The sequence below is a fragment of the Natator depressus genome, chromosome 24 (genome assembly GCF_965152275.1).
Source record: "Natator depressus isolate rNatDep1 chromosome 24, rNatDep2.hap1, whole genome shotgun sequence".
NCBI classification, from domain to species: domain Eukaryota; kingdom Metazoa; phylum Chordata; order Testudines; family Cheloniidae; genus Natator; species Natator depressus.
In genome coordinates, this window is record NC_134257.1 from 18137603 (window position 1) to 18156760 (window position 19158).

The 19158-nt window shown below is 49.5% G+C and overlaps 1 protein-coding gene and 2 pseudogenes across 1 annotated transcript; 2 read left to right on the forward strand and 1 right to left on the reverse strand.

Moving 5' to 3' along the window:
* The first annotated feature begins 4495 nt into the window (after positions 1-4495).
* On the forward strand, positions 4496-5531 carry LOC141977316 (putative G-protein coupled receptor 33). Its single transcript, XM_074938732.1, has one exon. The coding sequence runs from the start codon at positions 4496-4498 to the stop codon at positions 5519-5521; it is 1026 nt and encodes a 341-aa protein (XP_074794833.1). The 3' UTR covers positions 5522-5531.
* Positions 5532-6910: 1379 nt separating this feature from the next.
* LOC141977552 (putative G-protein coupled receptor 33) lies at positions 6911-13144 on the forward strand (annotated as a pseudogene).
* A 2881-nt stretch (positions 13145-16025) lies between these two features.
* On the reverse strand, positions 16026-17070 carry LOC141977372 (putative G-protein coupled receptor 33; annotated as a pseudogene).
* Positions 17071-19158: the final 2088 nt, after the last annotated feature.

Sequence of the window (19158 nt, forward strand, 5' to 3'; positions counted from 1 at the left end):
GGTGCCCTGGGGAGAGAGAGAAGAGGGGTTGGAAGGGACAACAGAGGAGGGGAAAAGGGCGAGGGCAAGAGGAAGGGAGAAATAAGAGGGGGTTAGGAAGGCACCATTGGGGAGGATATCTCTGGGCACCCTCTGGTCCTCCAGAATATCCAGGCTAGATATTCCAAGCAACTGGGCTATAGCCGATGGAACTCACCCCTACAAGGTAGAACTATGGGCCAAGCGAAAGAGGAATAGTAGATGTGGGAGGAGTGGGGACGGAGACAGTATAGTAGGTCAAATACACAGCTGTTCTGATAATATCACCTTGCTGTGATCTGGAGGATGGGCTGGCTCATAGGGGTGGGGAATGGGATATGGGGCCTTCTCCTCCAGGAGGTGCTGGCTCCAATCTGGCTCCAGGGTGGGGACTGGCTGGCTCAGGGAGGTGGGGGTTGGTTCTGTTGAGATGGTGCCGGTGAGGGTCCCCTTAGCTCTGTGTCTTCTACATGCTCCCCTGCAACCTGCTCTCTCTGGTTGAAAAGCTGCAAACCATAAATAAATATAATCATTTGGACACTGTCTTAGCAGATCAAACACCTAAGAAACAGCCATTACTTTAAACCAACCCCCATTCCCCTCTCACAGCTAGGGCTAGAACCCAGTGGGTGGTGTAGTCATGGCCCCATACCAAGCTGTAGTAGGTGCTGTGTAAAGACAGAGGAAAAAGACAATTCCTGCACGAGAGAGCTCACTGTCTAAGGAGTCAGGGTTGATAGAGACCAGGACTCAGGAGGCCTTGATCCTATTCCTGGCTCTGCCACTGGTGGACTGAGTGACCTTGGCCTCAGTTTCCCCATTTGTAAAAACTGGGAGACTGCTCCTGACCTCCTTGGCAAAGTTCTTTGTGATCTACTGTGGAAAAGCACGAGAGAAGAACTAGCTAATGCGTTTATAATACACAGACTCTCCTATAATACACCACACCAAATGGATTTTAAACCATTTGGAAATCTAGAACCCCCATGAGATTTTTAGATCAAGCAAAGAAGCTGGAACCTGTTGGATTCTATATGGTTTAAAAACACTCTAGAATCTACTGGGGTCCTAGCACCAGCCAGGAATCTAGAACCCATAGACCCTATTGAGTGTGAACAATTTGAGAGACTTAAAGGGAAGATTCCAGAGCCAACCAATGACACAGAAACCATGAGAATCAGTCAGGTTAGAATACATTGATTCTGTAGCCAGCTAGTGATCTGAAACCCTAAACACCCATTGAGTTTTATAACATTGAGAGACCTAGAACACATGGGATTCTGCAGATAACAAGGAATCTGGAATCCCAAGGACATTGCTCGGTTTATAAACATTGAGATACCTGGAACCCATCAGGTTTCAGAACCGTCAGGAATGAAGGAACAGGTGGGATGACAAGTTTCCAGTGCTCTCCGACTCCTGGCACTTTCAGGCGCTCGTGACCGACACTGGCACCACATTCTTGTAAAACAGCAGGCCGTGGCAGAGGTGGTCGGGCAGTCAGCAGACCAAGAACGACACCACTGCAGTCACCGTGACTTTGAAAGGCTTCCCTCTCCTCGCCAACCACTTCTTCTTAATCTCCAGCCCTGTCTGAACCTGGCATCCCACACTGGTGCAAAGGGGCAGCAGGAAGTCCAGCAGAAACTGCACCCTGAACAGCAGCAGATGGAGAGGTCTCCTCCAGGCCTGCATCTTGGCTCCGTCTCCCTCTCCAGAGAAGGTGTAACTATTGGTGCAGACGACCCTGCCCCCTCCATCTCCAGGAGTTCCAGGAAACCCAGTTGGGAAGCACTGAGGGCGAAAGAAACCAGCTATACAACCGCGACCAGCTTCCTGACCCAGGTCACAGTGTGGGAACGGCAGCACCCCTCCCCGAGCTATGGCCAGAACCCAGAGTCCTGACTCCCGGCCTCCTCAGTCTAACCCTTTGGACCTCATTCCCCTCCCAGAACTGGGACTAGAACCACTGGTTTCTGACTCCCCACACAGACCTGCTCTAACCACTTGACACCACTGCCCTCCCCTAGCCAGGGATAGTACCCAGGAATCCTGGCTCCCAGCCCCTTCCTCCCCCCCACTCTAACCACTAGACCGTACTCCCCTCAGAATTCAACCTTGGTCTCGTGTACCATGCCGTTGGGGGCTGTTTTCCCCCTAGCGTTGGGTTCCCATTGGGGTTCTCAGGGTCCCAGCTCCGAGGATGGGGCCTGTGTAACGAACACTCTGGGGAGGGCTGGGTGTGACTGAGATTTTATCTAGAATAGGAAGGGGCAGCATTTCACAGGAGTTGTCTCACCCAGGGACGTACCCACTACATGTAGATAACACAGGACCCCACACAACTATTGACCTGCTCTAACCACTAGACCCCACCTGTGTCCCAGAGCTTGGGACAGAACCCAGGGTCCTTACTCCCAGTGTCCCCCGCCCCCACGTCAAACCACTAGACCCCCCACCCACTCCTTGGCTGGGAGTTGCATCATTTGTGACTCAGACTTTGTTGTGAGCTAACACTGCTGGGTTATTTCTGGGTCGAGTTGTGCAAGATACAGGCCCTTTCTCTTCATGGGGGCACGCCTCAATAGTTGAGCTCCTGGCCAAGAATCTAGTGCATTGCAGGGGGGCCTGGGAACCAGGACTCCTGGGTTCTATGCCAGGCTCTGGGAGGGAGTGGGGCTAGTTTTAAAGCAACGATTGTTGCTTAGGTGGTTTCTTTGCTAAGACAGTGTCCAATGATCATTTCCGTTCATGGTTTGCAGCTTGTGGATCTCAGAGAGTAGGTGGGGGTGGAGCATGTAGAAGACACAGAGTTAAGGGGAGTGAACTCAACACACAGGGGAGGGCTCTGGGGTGCAGGGGACAGACACACGGATGCTTTGCTGGCCAAACACACGCCATCTGAGGCTCTCTCTGCGCTGGGTCTGTTTCCACCACCCGCTGCCCAGGTGAGTCAAGACAGTGGGCGGAGGGCCCCATGTTGGGTCTAAAGGAGAATTTTCTTGCTAAGCCCCCCTAGAAGCCACAGAAATTTGCTATTGTAAAGGCAAATCGGTGGGACTCCCTGCCACTGGGTATCTGTGGGGTTCCCATGGGGCACTCAATAGACAGAGGTAGTAGGTGAGGTCTGTGACATGGGTAAATTTTTTCCCCTTATTTCATGTTAGTCTGACGAGTTGATCCCCATTTACAAAGCTCTAAGCCAGCAGTTCTCAACCTTTCCAGACTACTGTACCCCTTCTATTGTGTACCCCCAAGTTTTCCCTCACTTAAAAACTACTTGCTTACAAAATCAGACATCAATATACAGACGTGTGACAGCTACACTATTACTGAACAATTGCTGACCTTCTCATTTTTCCGTATAATTATAAATTAATTGCAACATAAATGTTGTACTTACATTTCAGTGTACAGTATATAGGGCAGTATAAGCAAGTCATGGTCTGAAATGTTAGTTTGTACTGACTACGCTGGGGCTTTTTATGTAGCCTGTGGTAAAACTAGGCAAATATCTAGATGAGTTGATGTACCCCCTGACAGACCTCTGCGTACCCCTAGGGGTACACATACCCCTTGGCTGCGAACCTCTGCTGTAAGCCACAAGACCCCAATTTCCTCCCACAACCCAGGAGTTCTGACCTCCACCCCACTCCCAGAGCTGGGCGTAGAACCCAGGAGTCCTGGCTCCCAGCCTGCCCTTCTCTAACCATTAGGCCAGGCTGCAGAGCACAGAGGACACCGTGCTAACAAGGCCGTAAGGGGCGCAGTCCCTTCCAGAGGCAATAGCCCAGAGGACCCGGCTGCAGGGCTGGCAGCCCGGCTGGGGGGCAGAGCAGCAGCTCGGTGGATTGTGGCTTCCTGTTGCAATGAGGGTGAGAAGGACCCTGCGTGCTCTCTCGAGTCAGGGTGTAGCAGCAGTTCCTGTGACTGGCAGATGAGCAGAAGAGATGGGGTGGGGGAGGGGTGGCTTTTTCTGCCTTGTGGCAGTGAGTTACAGTGGCACCAGCTCCTGCATGCTAGGAGTCAACAGCACTGATCCCCCCTCAACTGAGTAGCCCTGATCCCCTGCCCTGGGGCCAGATTAGAGCTGGCCACCCGAGAGTGGAAAGGCCCCATGGCCCATTCCCTGCTCCCCTGAGTCAGCCAGATCACATCTACACGGTATTCTCTGCATAGCTGTATATTTGATCTCCTAGACTGTCCCCTTCCCCACTTCTCCCATGTCTGCTATCCCCCTTGTCCTCCCCTACTGCTCACAGCTCTATCCTGCAGCAGTGAGTTCCACCGGCTATAGCCCAGTTTCTGGGAATATCTAGCATGGATATTCTGGAGGACCACAGAGTGCCCAGCGATGTCCTCTCCAGTGTTACTTTACTAACCCACACTGGTATTTCTCCCTTCTCCACTTCCACTCTCCCTTTTGGCCTCCACTGTCGTCCCTTCGAACCCCTTTTCTGTCTCTTCCCAGGGTACCATGGACCAAGATAGCACGGCACTCCCACCAACCACAGTGGCAAATTCCAGTAAGATCGCAGACACCACGAAGACCCATCACCTGGCCTCTGCTGTGTTGCTCTTCATCACCTTCCTGGTGGGTGTGGTGGGGAACGGACTGTACCTGTGGGTGCTGGGGCTGAAGATGAGGAGGACAGTGACCACGCTCTGGTTCCTTCACCTGGTCTCCTGCTACCTTCTCTTTACCCTGCTAATCCCGTTCTTTGCCATCTACGTCCTCGTGGATTTCCACTGGGTCTTTGGCATGGCCATGTGCAAGCTTCTCAATGCCTTCATTTCCATGGGCATGTTCTCCTCTGTCTTCCTTCTCACAGTCATCAGTCTGGACCGCTACACCCTCACTCACCACCCCATCTGGTCCCGGAATCACCGCACCCTGTCCCGAGCTTGGAAGCTGGTTGTGGGCGTGTGGCTGGCCTCCTTCGGTCTCAGCACTCCCTACCTGGCTTTCCGGGAGACCCAGGTGGTGGACGGGGGCAGAATCATCTGCATCAACAATTACGCCCTCTCCGGAGACCGGAATGGAGCTGAGATGCAGGACCTGGACAGACAGGTCCACCTGGCCGTATTCGTGATCCGATTCCTGCTGGGCTTCCTGCTGCCCTTCTGTACCATCGTGGGATGTTATGTCCGCGTGGGGCTGAAGATGAAGGAGAAGAAGTTGGCGTGGGCTGGGAAGCCCTTCAAAGTCGTGGTGGCCGCAGTGCTTTCCTTCTTCCTCGGCTGGCTCCCGTACCACCTCTACCACGGCTTGAAGCTCTACAAGAAGGCGGTGCCAGAGTCAGTGACGGGTGCTCTCATGGTCATTTACACCTTGTCATCCTGCTTCAATGCATCCTTCTCCTCCATCCTCTACCTCTTTGTGGGGGAGAAGTTCTGGCAGGTCTTCAGGAAGTCTCTTCTCACTCTGGTCAAAGAGGCTGTTGTCGACGATCTAGGCAGCAGTACCGCTGAGTCTAGTGAAAGACAGGGGTCAGAAGTCTAGAACACAAAACAGGAGATGGTCTGAAGTTGCCCAGACTTAGGGAGAGTTGAAAACTTGCCATCCCCTTTGTTCCTAGATTCCTGCTTGTTCTGAAACCTGATGGGTTCCAGGTATCTCAATGTTTATAAACCCCAGTGTCCCTGGATTCTAGATTCCCTGCTCTCTCCAGAATCCCATATGTTCTAGGTCTCTCAATTTTTTCAAACTCAGTGGGTCATCAATGGCACCAGATTGCTAGCCAGCTCCAGAATCTTGTTGGTTTTAGGTCTCTCAATGTGTTCTAACCTAATTGACTCTCTTGGATTCTGCATCTCTAGGTGGCTCTGGAATCTCATTTATTGTAAGCCATTCAGTATGTTCAAACTCAAAGTCTACTGAGTCTAGGTCCCTGACTGGATCTAGGACATCGCTGGATGCTAGAGTGTTTTCAAACCACATAGAATCCAACAGGTTCCAGATTGCTTGCTAAAAGTTTCATCCTGGTTCTAGATTTTCAAATGGTTTAAAATCCATTAGGTGTAGTATATTATAGAAGAGTCTGTGTATTATAATAGTGATATCTAGGTCTTCTCTAGTGCTTGTCATCCGTAGATATCAAAGAACTTTACCAAGGAGGTCAGTAGCAGTCTTCCAGTTTTTAGAAATGGGGAAACTGAGGCACAGAGTGGGGAAGTGACTTGGCCAGTGTCACCCAGTAGAACCTTCGGCCTGTCCAGTGGCAGAACCTGGAACAAACCCAGCTCTCCTGTGTCCTGGCCCAGGTCTCTATCCATTCTGGGCTCTCTGGGACATGGACTGTCTTTTTGCTCTGTGTTTGTACAGTGCCGAGCACATCGGGGTCCTGGGCCAGGGCTGGGGCTCCAAGCTCTGCTGAAATAAAGAATAGTAATTATTAATAATTCCCAGGTTTTGCTTGAACTACGTAGTTTCCATAAGTTTTTTTGTGGCAGCTCTGAAATAATTTCCAACACCATGTGACCTGATCACTGGGATATTTTGTGTGGGGAGGCTGTGGCTTAGTTTCAGAGCGGCTGGTAAGGAAAACAAGTCAGTAGAATAAAGAGCTGCTCCAGAGAAACCACCTGCCCATGAACACTTCAGGGTGGTGAAGAGGTAACGTCCAAGCTAATAAGAGTGACTCTGTATGGAATATGGGTGATCATTCATAATGTTATGGATACAAAATTGCAATGGAACATACCAGATATGCCATGTAAGCGATCAGTGGGAAAGTTATCATTTGATAAATATGATCAGCTTGTTTATGTGTATGTGTCATCTTTGTATTGTGAGTTGTAAATATGTGTGGTATATTAATATCTCAGACCTGTGCTGTGTATCTGGGTGACAGCCCCAGACAGCTTGCATCAGCCCTGTCCAGCCCGTTGGATGGGCCATGAAGCATTGGCTGGCAGTGTGGCGTTTTGGGTAAGATCCAAACCAGTATTGATCTGGGAATGTGGCTGGCCCTTTGGGGATCAGAAGAACATTTTGTGTAGTGAATAGAATTTTAAGGAACTTCTCACTTTACTGGACCTATTTGCTGACTGGGAGCCTAAGATTGGAATGCAATAAAGGGGGCTGTGGGATTTCTTCTTCTTCTTCTTCTTTTTTTTTTTGGCTTCTTGATCACCAGTGTGGCGGATCAGGAGCACAGCTTGTGAGTGGTTGGTGAATCTAACTACAGTGTTAACCACCAGGTTTGGGATAAACTGCTCTCCTTTTTGCTGCCCACCCTGACCTTGGCATTTTCAGTGTGGTCTGCCCTCTGCACCTCTAGTCACAGGTCACAGTAACTGTGAAGATCTCACCTGCCAGCTCCAGCTAAGTTACAAAACCTTGGCCAAGGTTGGGGGGCAGCAGATCCAAAAGATGATAAAGAGTTAAAAAGATCCTCCCGATTCTCCATCACTGGCAATTTTTAAAGCAGGACTGGATGGTATTTCTAACAGGTCTGCTCTAGTTCAAATAGGGACTAATTCAGGGATGTTCTGAATCAGGTCAGACTAGGGGACGACCATGCTGCTTCTGGCCTTAGAATCTCTGATTCTATCCAGAGGTCAGGCAGATGTTGTTGGGGTACTGTACCAATTGTCACCTGGACCCACTGGGGTATCTGAGGAAGCCAGGCCTGTGTGGGCCACCAGCCCCAGGTGGAGTGCTGTAGGTAAGTTAGACATGCACATAGCCCCTCTGTTTTAAACATCTTTTCCCATTGCTACTGTTCAGATGAAACAAGACTGTCAAACATGACAGATATCGTCTCTCGCTGATTCAGAATTCAATAGGATCTTATGGATTCTAGGAGTCCTGGCCAGTTCTTAACCTCTTGGTCCCAGGTCTGTCAGGGTTTCGAATGCAATCTGATCTGATGTGGGCTAGATTTAGACATCATGTTTTCCAAGCCACTTTATATTTCAAAAGCCAATAGGATCCTATGCATTCTAGGTATTTGGCTGGTTCTTGAACCTCTTGGGTTCTAGGTCTGCCAAGATTTAAAAACCCGAAGAGATCCTATGTGGTCTTGAGCATCCTAGTTTCCAACCTCATACCTGATATCCTAGACCGCATAGGACCAGTTTGGGTTTAAAATTTTTTGGTCAGAGCAAGAACCCAAGAGGTTCAAGAATCACTCAAATGTCTAGAACTCTTGGGATACTATTGTGTTTTTAAATGTGTGTGTGTGTGTATACATATACATATGTGTATATATATATATAATATACACACACACACAACAGTACTGCATTAGTTCTAGATATCTGGCTTGTTCTTAAACTTCTTGGGTTCTGTGTATAACAGTGTCTTGAAACCCAATTAGATCTGACAAGGTCTAGTAACTGAAGGGTTCCAAGTACATGGAATCATGTACTGACTTGAAACACTTTCCAACAGGCCTGATGTTCACAAAGGGTTCAGCTCCTTCTTCTGGAAAATCAGGCCTCTTTAACGGTGTTCATCTGAGAACCACCCCCCCCCCCCGGCCCAAATAGAAGCATAACAAATAATCACCAATTATTTTGGAATATTAAGCCTGTAAGGCAATAGGGCCTGGAGCGAACAGGCCAGCTCCTCGGCCAGTGTAAATCAATGTAGCTCTGTTGACTTCACTTCAGAGTTCTTGGGCTCTTCTCCTGCTGCTGGGAGACGAGTGGGCTCTAGCAGGTTAGCGTGGGGGGGCTAGGAGCCAGGACGCCTGGGTTCAAACCCCAGCTCTGTGAGGAAATGGTGTTTAGCAGTTACAGTAGACTTAGTGACACCAAAACATTTAATGAATTAGTGTCAGATTTGCCAAAATGTTTCGCTCAACCACCAAAAAGCTGACATTTTCAAAATAAAACACTGTGATGTTCTTATTCCAAACAGCTTTGCTTGAAATTTGTTTAATTTTTTTATTCATTTAAAACGTGTAAAAACCAAGCTCAGGAAAAAAAAAAACATTTCCTTTAGACTGAAACAATCTCCATCCCCACCCCCCACACCTTTTCATTAGCTAATAATAATAATTTGGGGTCATCCCAAATGAGCCCCCCCTGCACCTCGGCTGTTCAGAACAACTAGAGACCCAAAGAATCGGTTATTGGCACAGGACTTACATGCCATCTGTGGTCCCAAGTCAGCCAAGTCACCAAGACACCAAGTCAAAGGTGATAATAGGGACGGAAACTCAAACATCTCCATGTTGAGATCAAAACAGCAGTGGCTGTGTCTCTCAGCCCCCACGTGTCAGCTCAGCGTGGGTGTTACTCACCCTCAATTTCCGCTGGAAGCCGTACTTCGCAGAAGTGTGAACTGCTATTAAACACCGGTGTGAACAGCTTGAGGAGTGGACTCAATTTTGCTATACAGCTGCACTGGCCCTCGGTCCTTTTGCGTGGCTGAGCTCAGGGGCCATCCAGGCTCGACGTTCGGCCTCTTTGCTATTTCCCCTCACTCTGCACTGAGAACATTATAACCATCTGAAAATGTTCAATCAGCACGTGTGTGTGGGGGGCCTGTATCACGGGAACTCCTGGACCAAAGGACCCCCAATTTGCATCACAACCCCCCGCTCCATTGCTCAGTGCCGATTTTCAAGGCAGTTGCCCCCTGCACGGAGGCTTCAGTGCAATTTGTGAATATTAACAGCAGCTCATCTTCAGGGAGCTGCATCTCCTGACGTCCTTGATCAAACGACCGCTCTTTCCTCCCGCAGACTCCAGCAGAGCCCATGCGGCTTGGTGCCACTTTCCAAGTCAATGCAAGTCTTTTTTCAGAGCGCTGTGAAAAAAATTAAGAACGGCTCCTTTTCATGCAGCTTTAACTGAGGGCCCCGGATCACAAGCCTCTGAACCTGCCCGTCTCACTCTGCCCCAGGCCTTCCTCAGAGACGTCCAATTTCAAGCCAAGCCGAGCGGGTGCATGAATTTCAGAGCACTTGGACGCATCGGTTCTGACAGGAAAAGGTTTCTCTGTAGGCCTGGCTGCAGGAGCGCCCTTAGCAGATCTGAAATAAGTATCTAAGATTACAAAAATTGCAAGTGAGGGCAAGGAAATGCATTAGATTATCTTTTGTTTTAGAGTGTGAATTTTCCCTATTTGCTAAGAGGGAGTTTTATTCCGGTTTTTTGAAACTTTAAAGCTGAGCCTAGAGGGGAATCCTCTGTGTTTTAAATATTTTTATTTACCCTCTAAAGTTACCTTCCATCCTGGTTTTGCAGGTGTGATTCTTTTCCTTTTTCTGTAAATAAAATTCTTCTTTTAAGAACCTGATTGATTTTCAGTGTCCTAAAAACCCAGGGGTTTGGTCTGTGCTCACATTGTAACCAGGTGGTTTGTATATTATTCTCAAGCCTCCCCAGGAAAGGGGGTGAAGGAGTTTGGGGGGGAATATTTTGGGGAAATAGGACTCCAAGTGACCCTTTTCCTGAATTTTTGTCCAACTCACTGTGGTGGTGGCAGCAATACTGTCCAAGGACAAGGAAGGATTTGTGCCTTGGGGAAGTTTTAACCTAAGCAGGTAGAAATAAGCTTTGGGGGTCTTTCATGTAGGTCCCCACATCTGTACCCCAGAGTTCAGAGTGGGGAGGGAATCCTGACATGGCCCCTCGAATCCAACAGCCCTTTTCTCTCTGCACACTTACATCCAAACCCGGGGCATCAGCCTGGCCATACTCATAGCAGCCACCTCTGCTGCAGCTCTGGGGAACGTGGCTCTTTCAGAGCCCTATCGAAGCTCTAGTCCCTTTGGACACGCAACTCCCTCCAATGGGCAGCAGTTGGCATTGGTATTTGCCCTGGAGGTACCACTGGACCCACATTTCTGTGCATCCCTGGCCCTCCGCGTCCAACTGTCTAAGAAGCCAAGCTGGGCAGTAGCGGATTATCCAATGGTGGAACTTGGTGGGATAACTCACATGACTGGAGTACTGTCATGGATGGTTATAAACTGTTCAGGAAGGACAGGCAGAGCAGAAAAGGTGGGGGAGTAGCACTGTATGGAAGGGAGCAGTATGACTGCTCAGAGCTCCGGTACGAAACTGCAGAAAAACCTGAGCGTCTCTGGATTAAGTTTAGAAGTGTGAGCAACAAGGGTGATGTCGTGGTGGGAGTCTGCTATAGACCACCGGACCAGGGGGATGAGGTGGACGAGGCTTTCTTCCAGCAACTAACAGAAGTTACTAGATCACAGGCCCTGGTTCTCATGGGGGACTTCAGTCACCCTGATATCTGCTGGGAGAGCAATACAGTGGTGCACAGACAATCCAGGAAGTTTTTGGAAAGTGTAGGGGACAATTTCCTGGTGCAAGTGCTGGAGGAACCAACTAGGGGCAGAGCTCTTCTTGACCTGCTGCTCACAAACAAGGAAGAATTAGTAGGGGAAGCAAAAGTGGGTGGGAACCTGGGAGGCAGTGACCATGAAATTGGTTGAGTTCAGGATCCTGACACAGGGAAGAAAGGAGAGCAGCAGAATACGGACCCTTGACTTCAGAAAAGCAGACTTTGACTCCCTCAGGGAACTGATGGGCAGGATCCCCTGGGGGAATAACAGGAGGGGGAAAGGAGTCCAGGAGAGCTGGCTGTATTTTAAAGAATCGTTATTGAGGTTACAGGGACACACCTCTATCCCGATATGTAGAAAGAATAGTAAATATGGCAGGTGACAAGCTTGGCTTAACAGTGAAATCCTTGCTGATCTTAAACACAAAAAAAAGCTTCCAAGGAGTGGAAGATTGGACAAATGACCAGGGAAGAGTATAAAAATATTGTTCGAGCATGCAGGAGTGAAATCAGGAAGGCCAAATCACACTTGGAGTTGCAGCTAGCAAGGGATGTTAAGAGTAACAAGAAGGGTTTCTTCAGGTATGTTAGCAACAAGAAGAAAGTCAAGGAAAGTGTGGGCCCCTTACTGAATGAGGGAGGTCAACCTAGTGACAGAGGAAGTGGAAAAAGCTAATGTTCTCAATGCTTTTTTTGCCTCTGTCTTCACGAACAAGGTCAGCTCCCAGACTGCTGCACTGGGCAGCACAGCATGCGGAGGAGGTGACCAGCCCTCTGTGGAGAAAGAAGTGGTTCGGGACTATTTAGAAAAGCTGGACGAGCACCCTGGACTGAGGCAACATGACTCTCCCACCAACCACTGGGGCGAATTCCAGCCAGACCCCAGCAGCTGTGAGCACCTCTCACCTGGCCTCTGCAGTGTTGCTCTTCCCCACCTTCCTGGTGGGTGTGATGGGGAACGGGCTGTACCTGTGGGTGCTGGGGCTGAAGATGAGGAGGTCAGTGACCACGCTCTGGTTCCTCCACCTGGTGTCCTCTTACCTCCTCCTCACCCTGCTGATCTCCTTCTTCATCGTCTCCCTCCTCATGGGTTTACACTGGGTCTTCGGCATGGTCTTGTGCAAGCTTCTCAACATTTGCATCTCCGTGGGCATGTTCTCCTCTGTCTTCCATCTCACCCTCATCAGCTTGAACCGCTACACCCTCATGCACCACCCCATCTGGTCCCGGAGTCACCGCACAGTGCCCAGGGCTGGGAAGCTGGTGGTGGGCATGTGGCTGGCCTCCTTCGGTCTCAGCCCTCCCTACCTGGCTTTCTGGGAGACCCAGGTGGTGGACGGGGGCAGAATCATCTGCATCAACAATTATGCCCTCTCCGGAGACTGGAATAGAGCCAAGATGCAGGAGCTGGGGAGACGGGTCCACCTGGCCATCTTCATGGTCCGGTTCCTGCTGCCTTTCTGCACCATAGTGGGATGCTATGTCCGCGTGGGGCTGAAGATGAAGGAGAAGAAGCTGGTGCAGACCAGGAAGCCCTTCAAAGTCATGGTGGCTGCAGTGGTTTCCTTCTTCCTTGGCTGGCTTCCCTACCACCTCCATCATGGCTTGAAGCTCTCCAAGAAGGAGGTGCCAGAGTCGGTGACGGGTGCTCTCTTTGTCATTTATACCTTCACATCCTGTTTCAATGCCTGCTTCACTCCCATCCTCTACTTCTTCATGGGGGAGAAGTTCTGGCAGGTCTTCAGGATGTCTCTTCTTGCTCTGGTAAAAATGGCTTTTGTTGATGGTCTCTTCAGCAGTGCTCCTGAGTCTAGTGGAAGATACGGGTCAGAAGTCGAGAACACAAAACAGGTGATGGCCTGAAGGTGCCCAGACTTAGGGAGAGTTGAACACTTGGCATCCCAGTTGTTTCTAGATTCCTGAGGGTTCTAAATCCTAATGGGTTCCAGGTATCTCACTGTTCATAAACTCTGCAGTGTCCCTGGATTCTAGATTCCCTGCTCTCTCCAGAACTCCATGCGTTCAAAGTCACTCAATTTTTTCAAACTCAGTGGGTCATCAGTGGCACCAGATCAGTAGCCAGCTCCAGAATCTTGTTGGTTTTAGGTCTCTCAATGTGTTCTAACCTAGCTGACTCTCTTGGATTCTGGATCACTAGCTGAATCTGGAATCTCATTTATTGTAAGCCTCTCAGTGTGTTCAAACTCAAAATCTATGGGTTCTAGACAGTACCGGATTTACCATGGCCCCAATGACGGCATAGCGCTGGGCCCAAGCTCAGAAGGGGCCCCGTAACACTCATTTCCTCCCTTCTCGCAGCGCTGCAGAAGCGGAGCCTCGGAGGAGCAGGGATCTAGCGTGGGAGCTGAGAATCCACAGGGCCCTGGGAGCTGTAGTTCCTTGGCCAGCTCCCTGCCTAGAGAGCCGGCCCTGGAGCAGGGAAGGAACTACATTTCCCACATTCCCTTGGCAGCTATCAACAGGAAAGTGAGGGGGAGGGAGTGAGGAAGCTGAGATCCCATACGTTGCAGCTTGCTGTGAATGGAGAGCTGGCTGCTAGAAGGGGGTGGCACTGTGAATGGGGAGCAAGTATGCCTAAGGAGTAGAAGGCTTTGGCTCAGATATCACCCTCAGAAGACTTCCCCAGTCCTGGTGTGACCCCTCCTGGCAGGCCCCAAAGAAGGAATTGGGTGGACTAAATAGACAGTGCACCTCTCTTTCTGAAGCCTAGCAAGGGAGGTCTGTGGACCCCACCAGGAGAAGTTAAAATGAAAAGTAAGGGAGGGGAGGCTCTACTCGAGGACCTGGTTGGCTTTAGATACAGAGCAGGAGGATTTCCACTTCTGAGCCATGGAAGCAGAAATTGACTTTTCCTTTCCAGATTTATCTAATATTCAGGAAGGGAATCTAGCACCTGTGTTCCAGATGTGAACACCCGCAAAATTCAGGGATGCTCAAGCTCAATTTGGGCAGCTGTTACTTCATTTCTCCCAAATCAAATATGCTGATCCACTGTAATTTGCTGTAGAAAAAGTAGGATAAAATTGAGCAACCCATGCTGGGGTCTTCCCAGTGCTCACTAGGACTGGAATTGCTATTTTCTACAGCCATTGCAATTTTTTTTTAGTGTTGTTTGTTTAAAAAGAAGACCGTGATATTGCAATGGCAAATTCCCCACAGAAACGAAGAGTGGAAGAAAAGAATTTAAAAAGCACCTCCATTTCCCCTCGTTTATGACAGGACAGTCTTACAATGTGGATCAGATATCGCCTCCAATCACACAAGCCAAAAAGTGTTCCACCTGACTGCAGTTCTGAACCAGGGGATCCACAGCTTAATGAGAAACCCTGGGGGCGGAGGGAGCTGTATATGGCAACGCAGATAGTCATGTAGAGGTGTGTGATCAAAATGAAAAATGTCTCTGAGATTCAGTACCGGGTATACTAGGCCACCAATGGCCCTGCCACACCAGGCCCACACTCGGAGCCCACAATGGCTACATGGATGAGGTATGTAGACCATCAGGAGGGTCTTTTTAAGTCTTTATTGTCCATTGGATCTGCTGGCCCCAAGAGTTGGCCAAAGTTTTGTAACTTGGCTAGAGCTGGCAAGTGGGAACTTCTTGGTTACTTGGAAGTTACCTCTTCACCACCCTGAAGTGTTCACGGGCAGGTGGTTTCTCTGGAGCCACTCTTTGTCCTGCCGGCTTGTTTTCCTTACCAGCTGCTCTTAAACTAAGCCAGAGCTTAAACACACTAAATAGTGTGACCAGTGACCGGGTCATGCGGTGGTTGTAAAGTATTTCAGAGCCGCCACACAGACCTTATGGAATATAAGTAGTTCAGGTAACACCCGGGACTAATTATTACTTCTTATTTTTTATTTCAGGTAGTTCTGGGAGCCCCAGTCCTGGCCCAGGACCTGGCTGTGATAGGTGCTGTACAAACAGAGCAAAAAGACAGTCCATGTCCTAGATATCTCACAATCTAAGGAGATGCAATGGGATTAGAGACCTGGGAAGGGATGCAGGATACCTGGGTTTGTTCCTGGTTCTGCCACTGGAGAGACCTTGGTCAAGTCACTTCCCCATTTTGTGTCTCAGTTTCCCCATTTGTAAAAACTGGAAGACTGCTACTGACCTCCTTGGTAAAGCTCTTTGAGATCTACTGATGGCAAGCACTAGAGAAGAGCTAGATATTGCTATTATAATACACAGACTCTTTTGTAATATACTACACCTAATGGATTAAAAACCATTCGGAAATTTAGAACCACAATGAAAATTTTAGGAAACAATCTGGAACCTGTTGGATTCTATGTGGTTTGAAAACACTCTAGAATCCAGTGATGTCCTAGGTCCAGTAGGAAATCTAGAACCCATGGACTTTGAATATGAACACACTGAGACTCTTAGAAAAAAGGAGATTCCAGACACAGACAGAGACATCTAGAGATGCAGAATCCAAGAGAGTCAATTAGGTGAGAACACATTGAGTGATATAAAACAAACAAGATTCTGGAGCTGACTCCTGATCTTGTTCCATTGATGACCCACTGAGCTTGAAAAAATTGAGAGACCTAGAACAGATGGGATTATCGAGAGAGAGCAGGGAATCTAGAATCCAGGGACACTGCGGGATTTATAAACAGTGATATATCTGGAACCCATCAGGTTTTAGAACCATAGGAGATCTAGAAACAAAGGGGATGCCAAGTTTTCAACTCTCCCTAAGTCTGGGCACCTTCAGGCCATCTCCTGTTTTGTGTTCTCGACTTCTGACCCCTGTCTTCCATTAGACTCGGGGGCACTGCTGCTGAGATCTTCGACAAAAACTGCTTTGACCAGAGTGAGAAGAGACGTTGTGAAGTCATCGCAGAACTTCTCCCCCATGAAGAGGTAGAGGATGGGGGAGAAGGAGGAATTGAAGCAGGACATGAAGGTGTAAATGACCAAGAGAGTGCCTGTCACTGACTCTGGCAGCTCCTTCTTGTAGAGCTTCAAGCTGTGATAGAGGTGGTAGGGCACCAGTCGCGGGAGAAGGAATCCAGCATGGCCACCATGACTTTCAGGGGGTTCCCAGCCCATGCCCACTTCTTCTCCTGCTTCTTCAGCCCCACGCAGACGTAGCATCCCACGATGGTGCAGAAGGGCAGCAGGAAGCCAGCAGGAACCATCCATGAAGATAGCCAGGTGGACCCATCTGCCCAGGTCCTGCGTCTTGACTCTGTTCCAGTCTCCAGAGATGTTGTAATTGTTGATGCAGGTGATTCTGCCCCCGTCCACCACGTGGGTCTCCCAGAAAGCCAGGTAGGGAGCACTGAGAGCAAAGGAGGCCAGCCACACGCCCACAACCAGCTTTCCAGCCTGGGGCGGGGTGTGGTGATTCCGAAACCAGACGGGATTGTGAATAAGGGTGTCCATGTCCAGGGTGATGAGGGTGAGAAGTAAGGAGGTGAACATGCCCAGAGAGAGGTATGCATAGAAGAGTTTGCACATGGCCATGTTGAAGACCCAGTGGAAACCCAGGAGGATGTAGATGGTGAAGAAGGGGATGAGCAGGGTAAAAAGGAGGTAGCAGGAAACCAGGTGGAGGAACCACAGTATGGTCACCCTCCTCATCTTCAGCCCCAGCACCCACAGGTACAGCCTGTTCCCCGCCACACCTACCAGGAAGGTGGGGAAGAGCAACATGGCCACGGCTAGGTGAGTGGCACTCACAGGTGCTGGGGTCTGGCTGGAATTCGTCCCAGTGGTTGGTTGGTTGGATGGTCGTGTTGCCTTAGTCCATGGTACCCTGGGGAGAGACAGAAGAGGGGTTAGAAGTGACAACAGACTAGGGTAAAAGGGAGAGTGGACAACAAGGAAGGGAGAAACACCGGAGAGTTAGGAATGTACCATTGGAGAGGACCTCTCTGGGCACCCTCTGGTCCTCCAGACTCTCCAGGCTGGGTATTCTCAGAACAACTGGGAAATGGCCAGTGGAACTCACTGCTACAAGACAGAGCTACGGGCCACCCCTTGCACTGAGCGTTCTGTGCCCAGGATTTTTGCAGTATCAGCACCCTCGTACGGCCCTTTCCTTCCTAAGTGGGAGCAAGGACCCTGGCGTAATAGGGAAATGGATGGAGCCAGTTGGACACGTCAACCATTTATCACCAGGAATTGCAAACCAGGTCAGGTTCCTTTTCAAAAATGTAATGCAATTTTTGTTGTTGTTAATGGAAAAAGTGGAAACTGGATTTTTTCAGGTTTCAGAAACTGACTGGGGTCAAAATTTGGGAGTTTCAGTAAATGTTTTGGGGGATGGATAAAAAATGGCAGTTCTGGTAAGAAAAAACGTGGGGTTTGAGTCAAATGTTCAGTTTTGATAAACTCTTTTAAGCCCAAATCTCGGGTTTTGAAAATGGATTTTTGGTAAGGGAAAAAAACCCAATCAGGTTCCAATAACTATATTTGGGGTTTGATTCAAAACCGTCAGTTTTGATGAAAACCATTTGGAGGCTTCGTAAATGTCTTGAGTTTACAGAAAACAGCTTTTAGCACAAGCTTTGGTTTTTGAAAACTGGTTTTCGGGGAAAAAAACAGTGATTTTTATGTTTTAAAAAATCCACTTGCCAGGCTGGCTGTTTGGTTAAAAACAGAACAAGTTCAAGGTTTTTAAAAAAATGATTCTTTTTAAACTGCAAACTCAACACTTTTACCCCCCAAATTTAAAAGTTTGTACATTTTAGGTCAGATGTTAGGAAACACTTTCTAACTCTCACGGAGGAGAAGCTCTGGAATTGGCTTCCAGGGGTGGAATTGGCTTCCAGGGGTGGTTTTGGGATCCCCATCACTGGAGGGTTTTAGGAACAGCCGGACAAACACCTGGTGGCTTTTCCGGAAGATGCTCTTGGCAAATAAGAGTGATTGGGCTCAGTATGGGGGCACTAATTGAGAGCCCCTAGCCTGGGCTGTGCCGGAGATGAGACTGGAATGATCTAGGGGCCCGTCTGGGTTCCAGACAGACGGATTTATGAATTAGCAGTGGCAGGAGGCTGAGAGTTCAGAGCAACTTTGCCCTCAGGTCAGAGCCCTCTCCACTGGGTTCTCTTCTCGCTGGGGATAAATGCGTGTGACATCTGGCCAGCCAGATCCCCGGCACAGATCTGAGTGTCACTGGCACACGTGAGGCTCAGGAGGCTGGGGGCAGGCAACAGGAAGGGGAACTGCCGTCTGGCTGATGCAGAAAACCTCAAAAGCTGAAGTGGTTTCACAAATGCACACGCCAAATCCAGCAGGAGAAAGTGCCGTGCTTCTGTGCCTGGAAGGGGCTTTCCACCTGGCAGTCTTGGGCCTTCTTAAGGGTTGGGACTCAGAACCCCTGGGTTCTATTCCTGCCTTGGGGGATGGGGTCTAGTGGTTCGAGCAGGGGGAGCTGGGAATCAGGACCCCTGGGTTCTATTCCTGCCTCGGGGGATGGGGTCCAGTGGCTAAAGCTGGAACGCCCAAGAACAGAGAAACTGCTCAACGGGCCCATCTACCCCGGCGTCCTGTCTCTAGCAAAGCCCAGCTGCTTCCGAGGAAGGCACAAGACACCCCCTAGTGGATGAGGATGGAATAATTTTCCTGTGGGGGAAATTCTCTGCCAGCCCCTTGTGCCTCGGGGTTAGAATCATAGAATAGAATATCAGGGTTGGAAGGGACCTCAGGAGGTCATCTAGTCCACCCTCCTGCTCAAAGCAGGACCAATCGCCAATTTTTGCTCCAGATCCCTAAATGGCACCCTCAAGGATTGAACTCACAAGCCTGGGTTTAGCAGGCCAATGCTCAAACCACTGAGCGATCCCTCCCACTGGTTCCTGCTCTAAGTAGGTGGGTCTAACCCCTTTCCAAG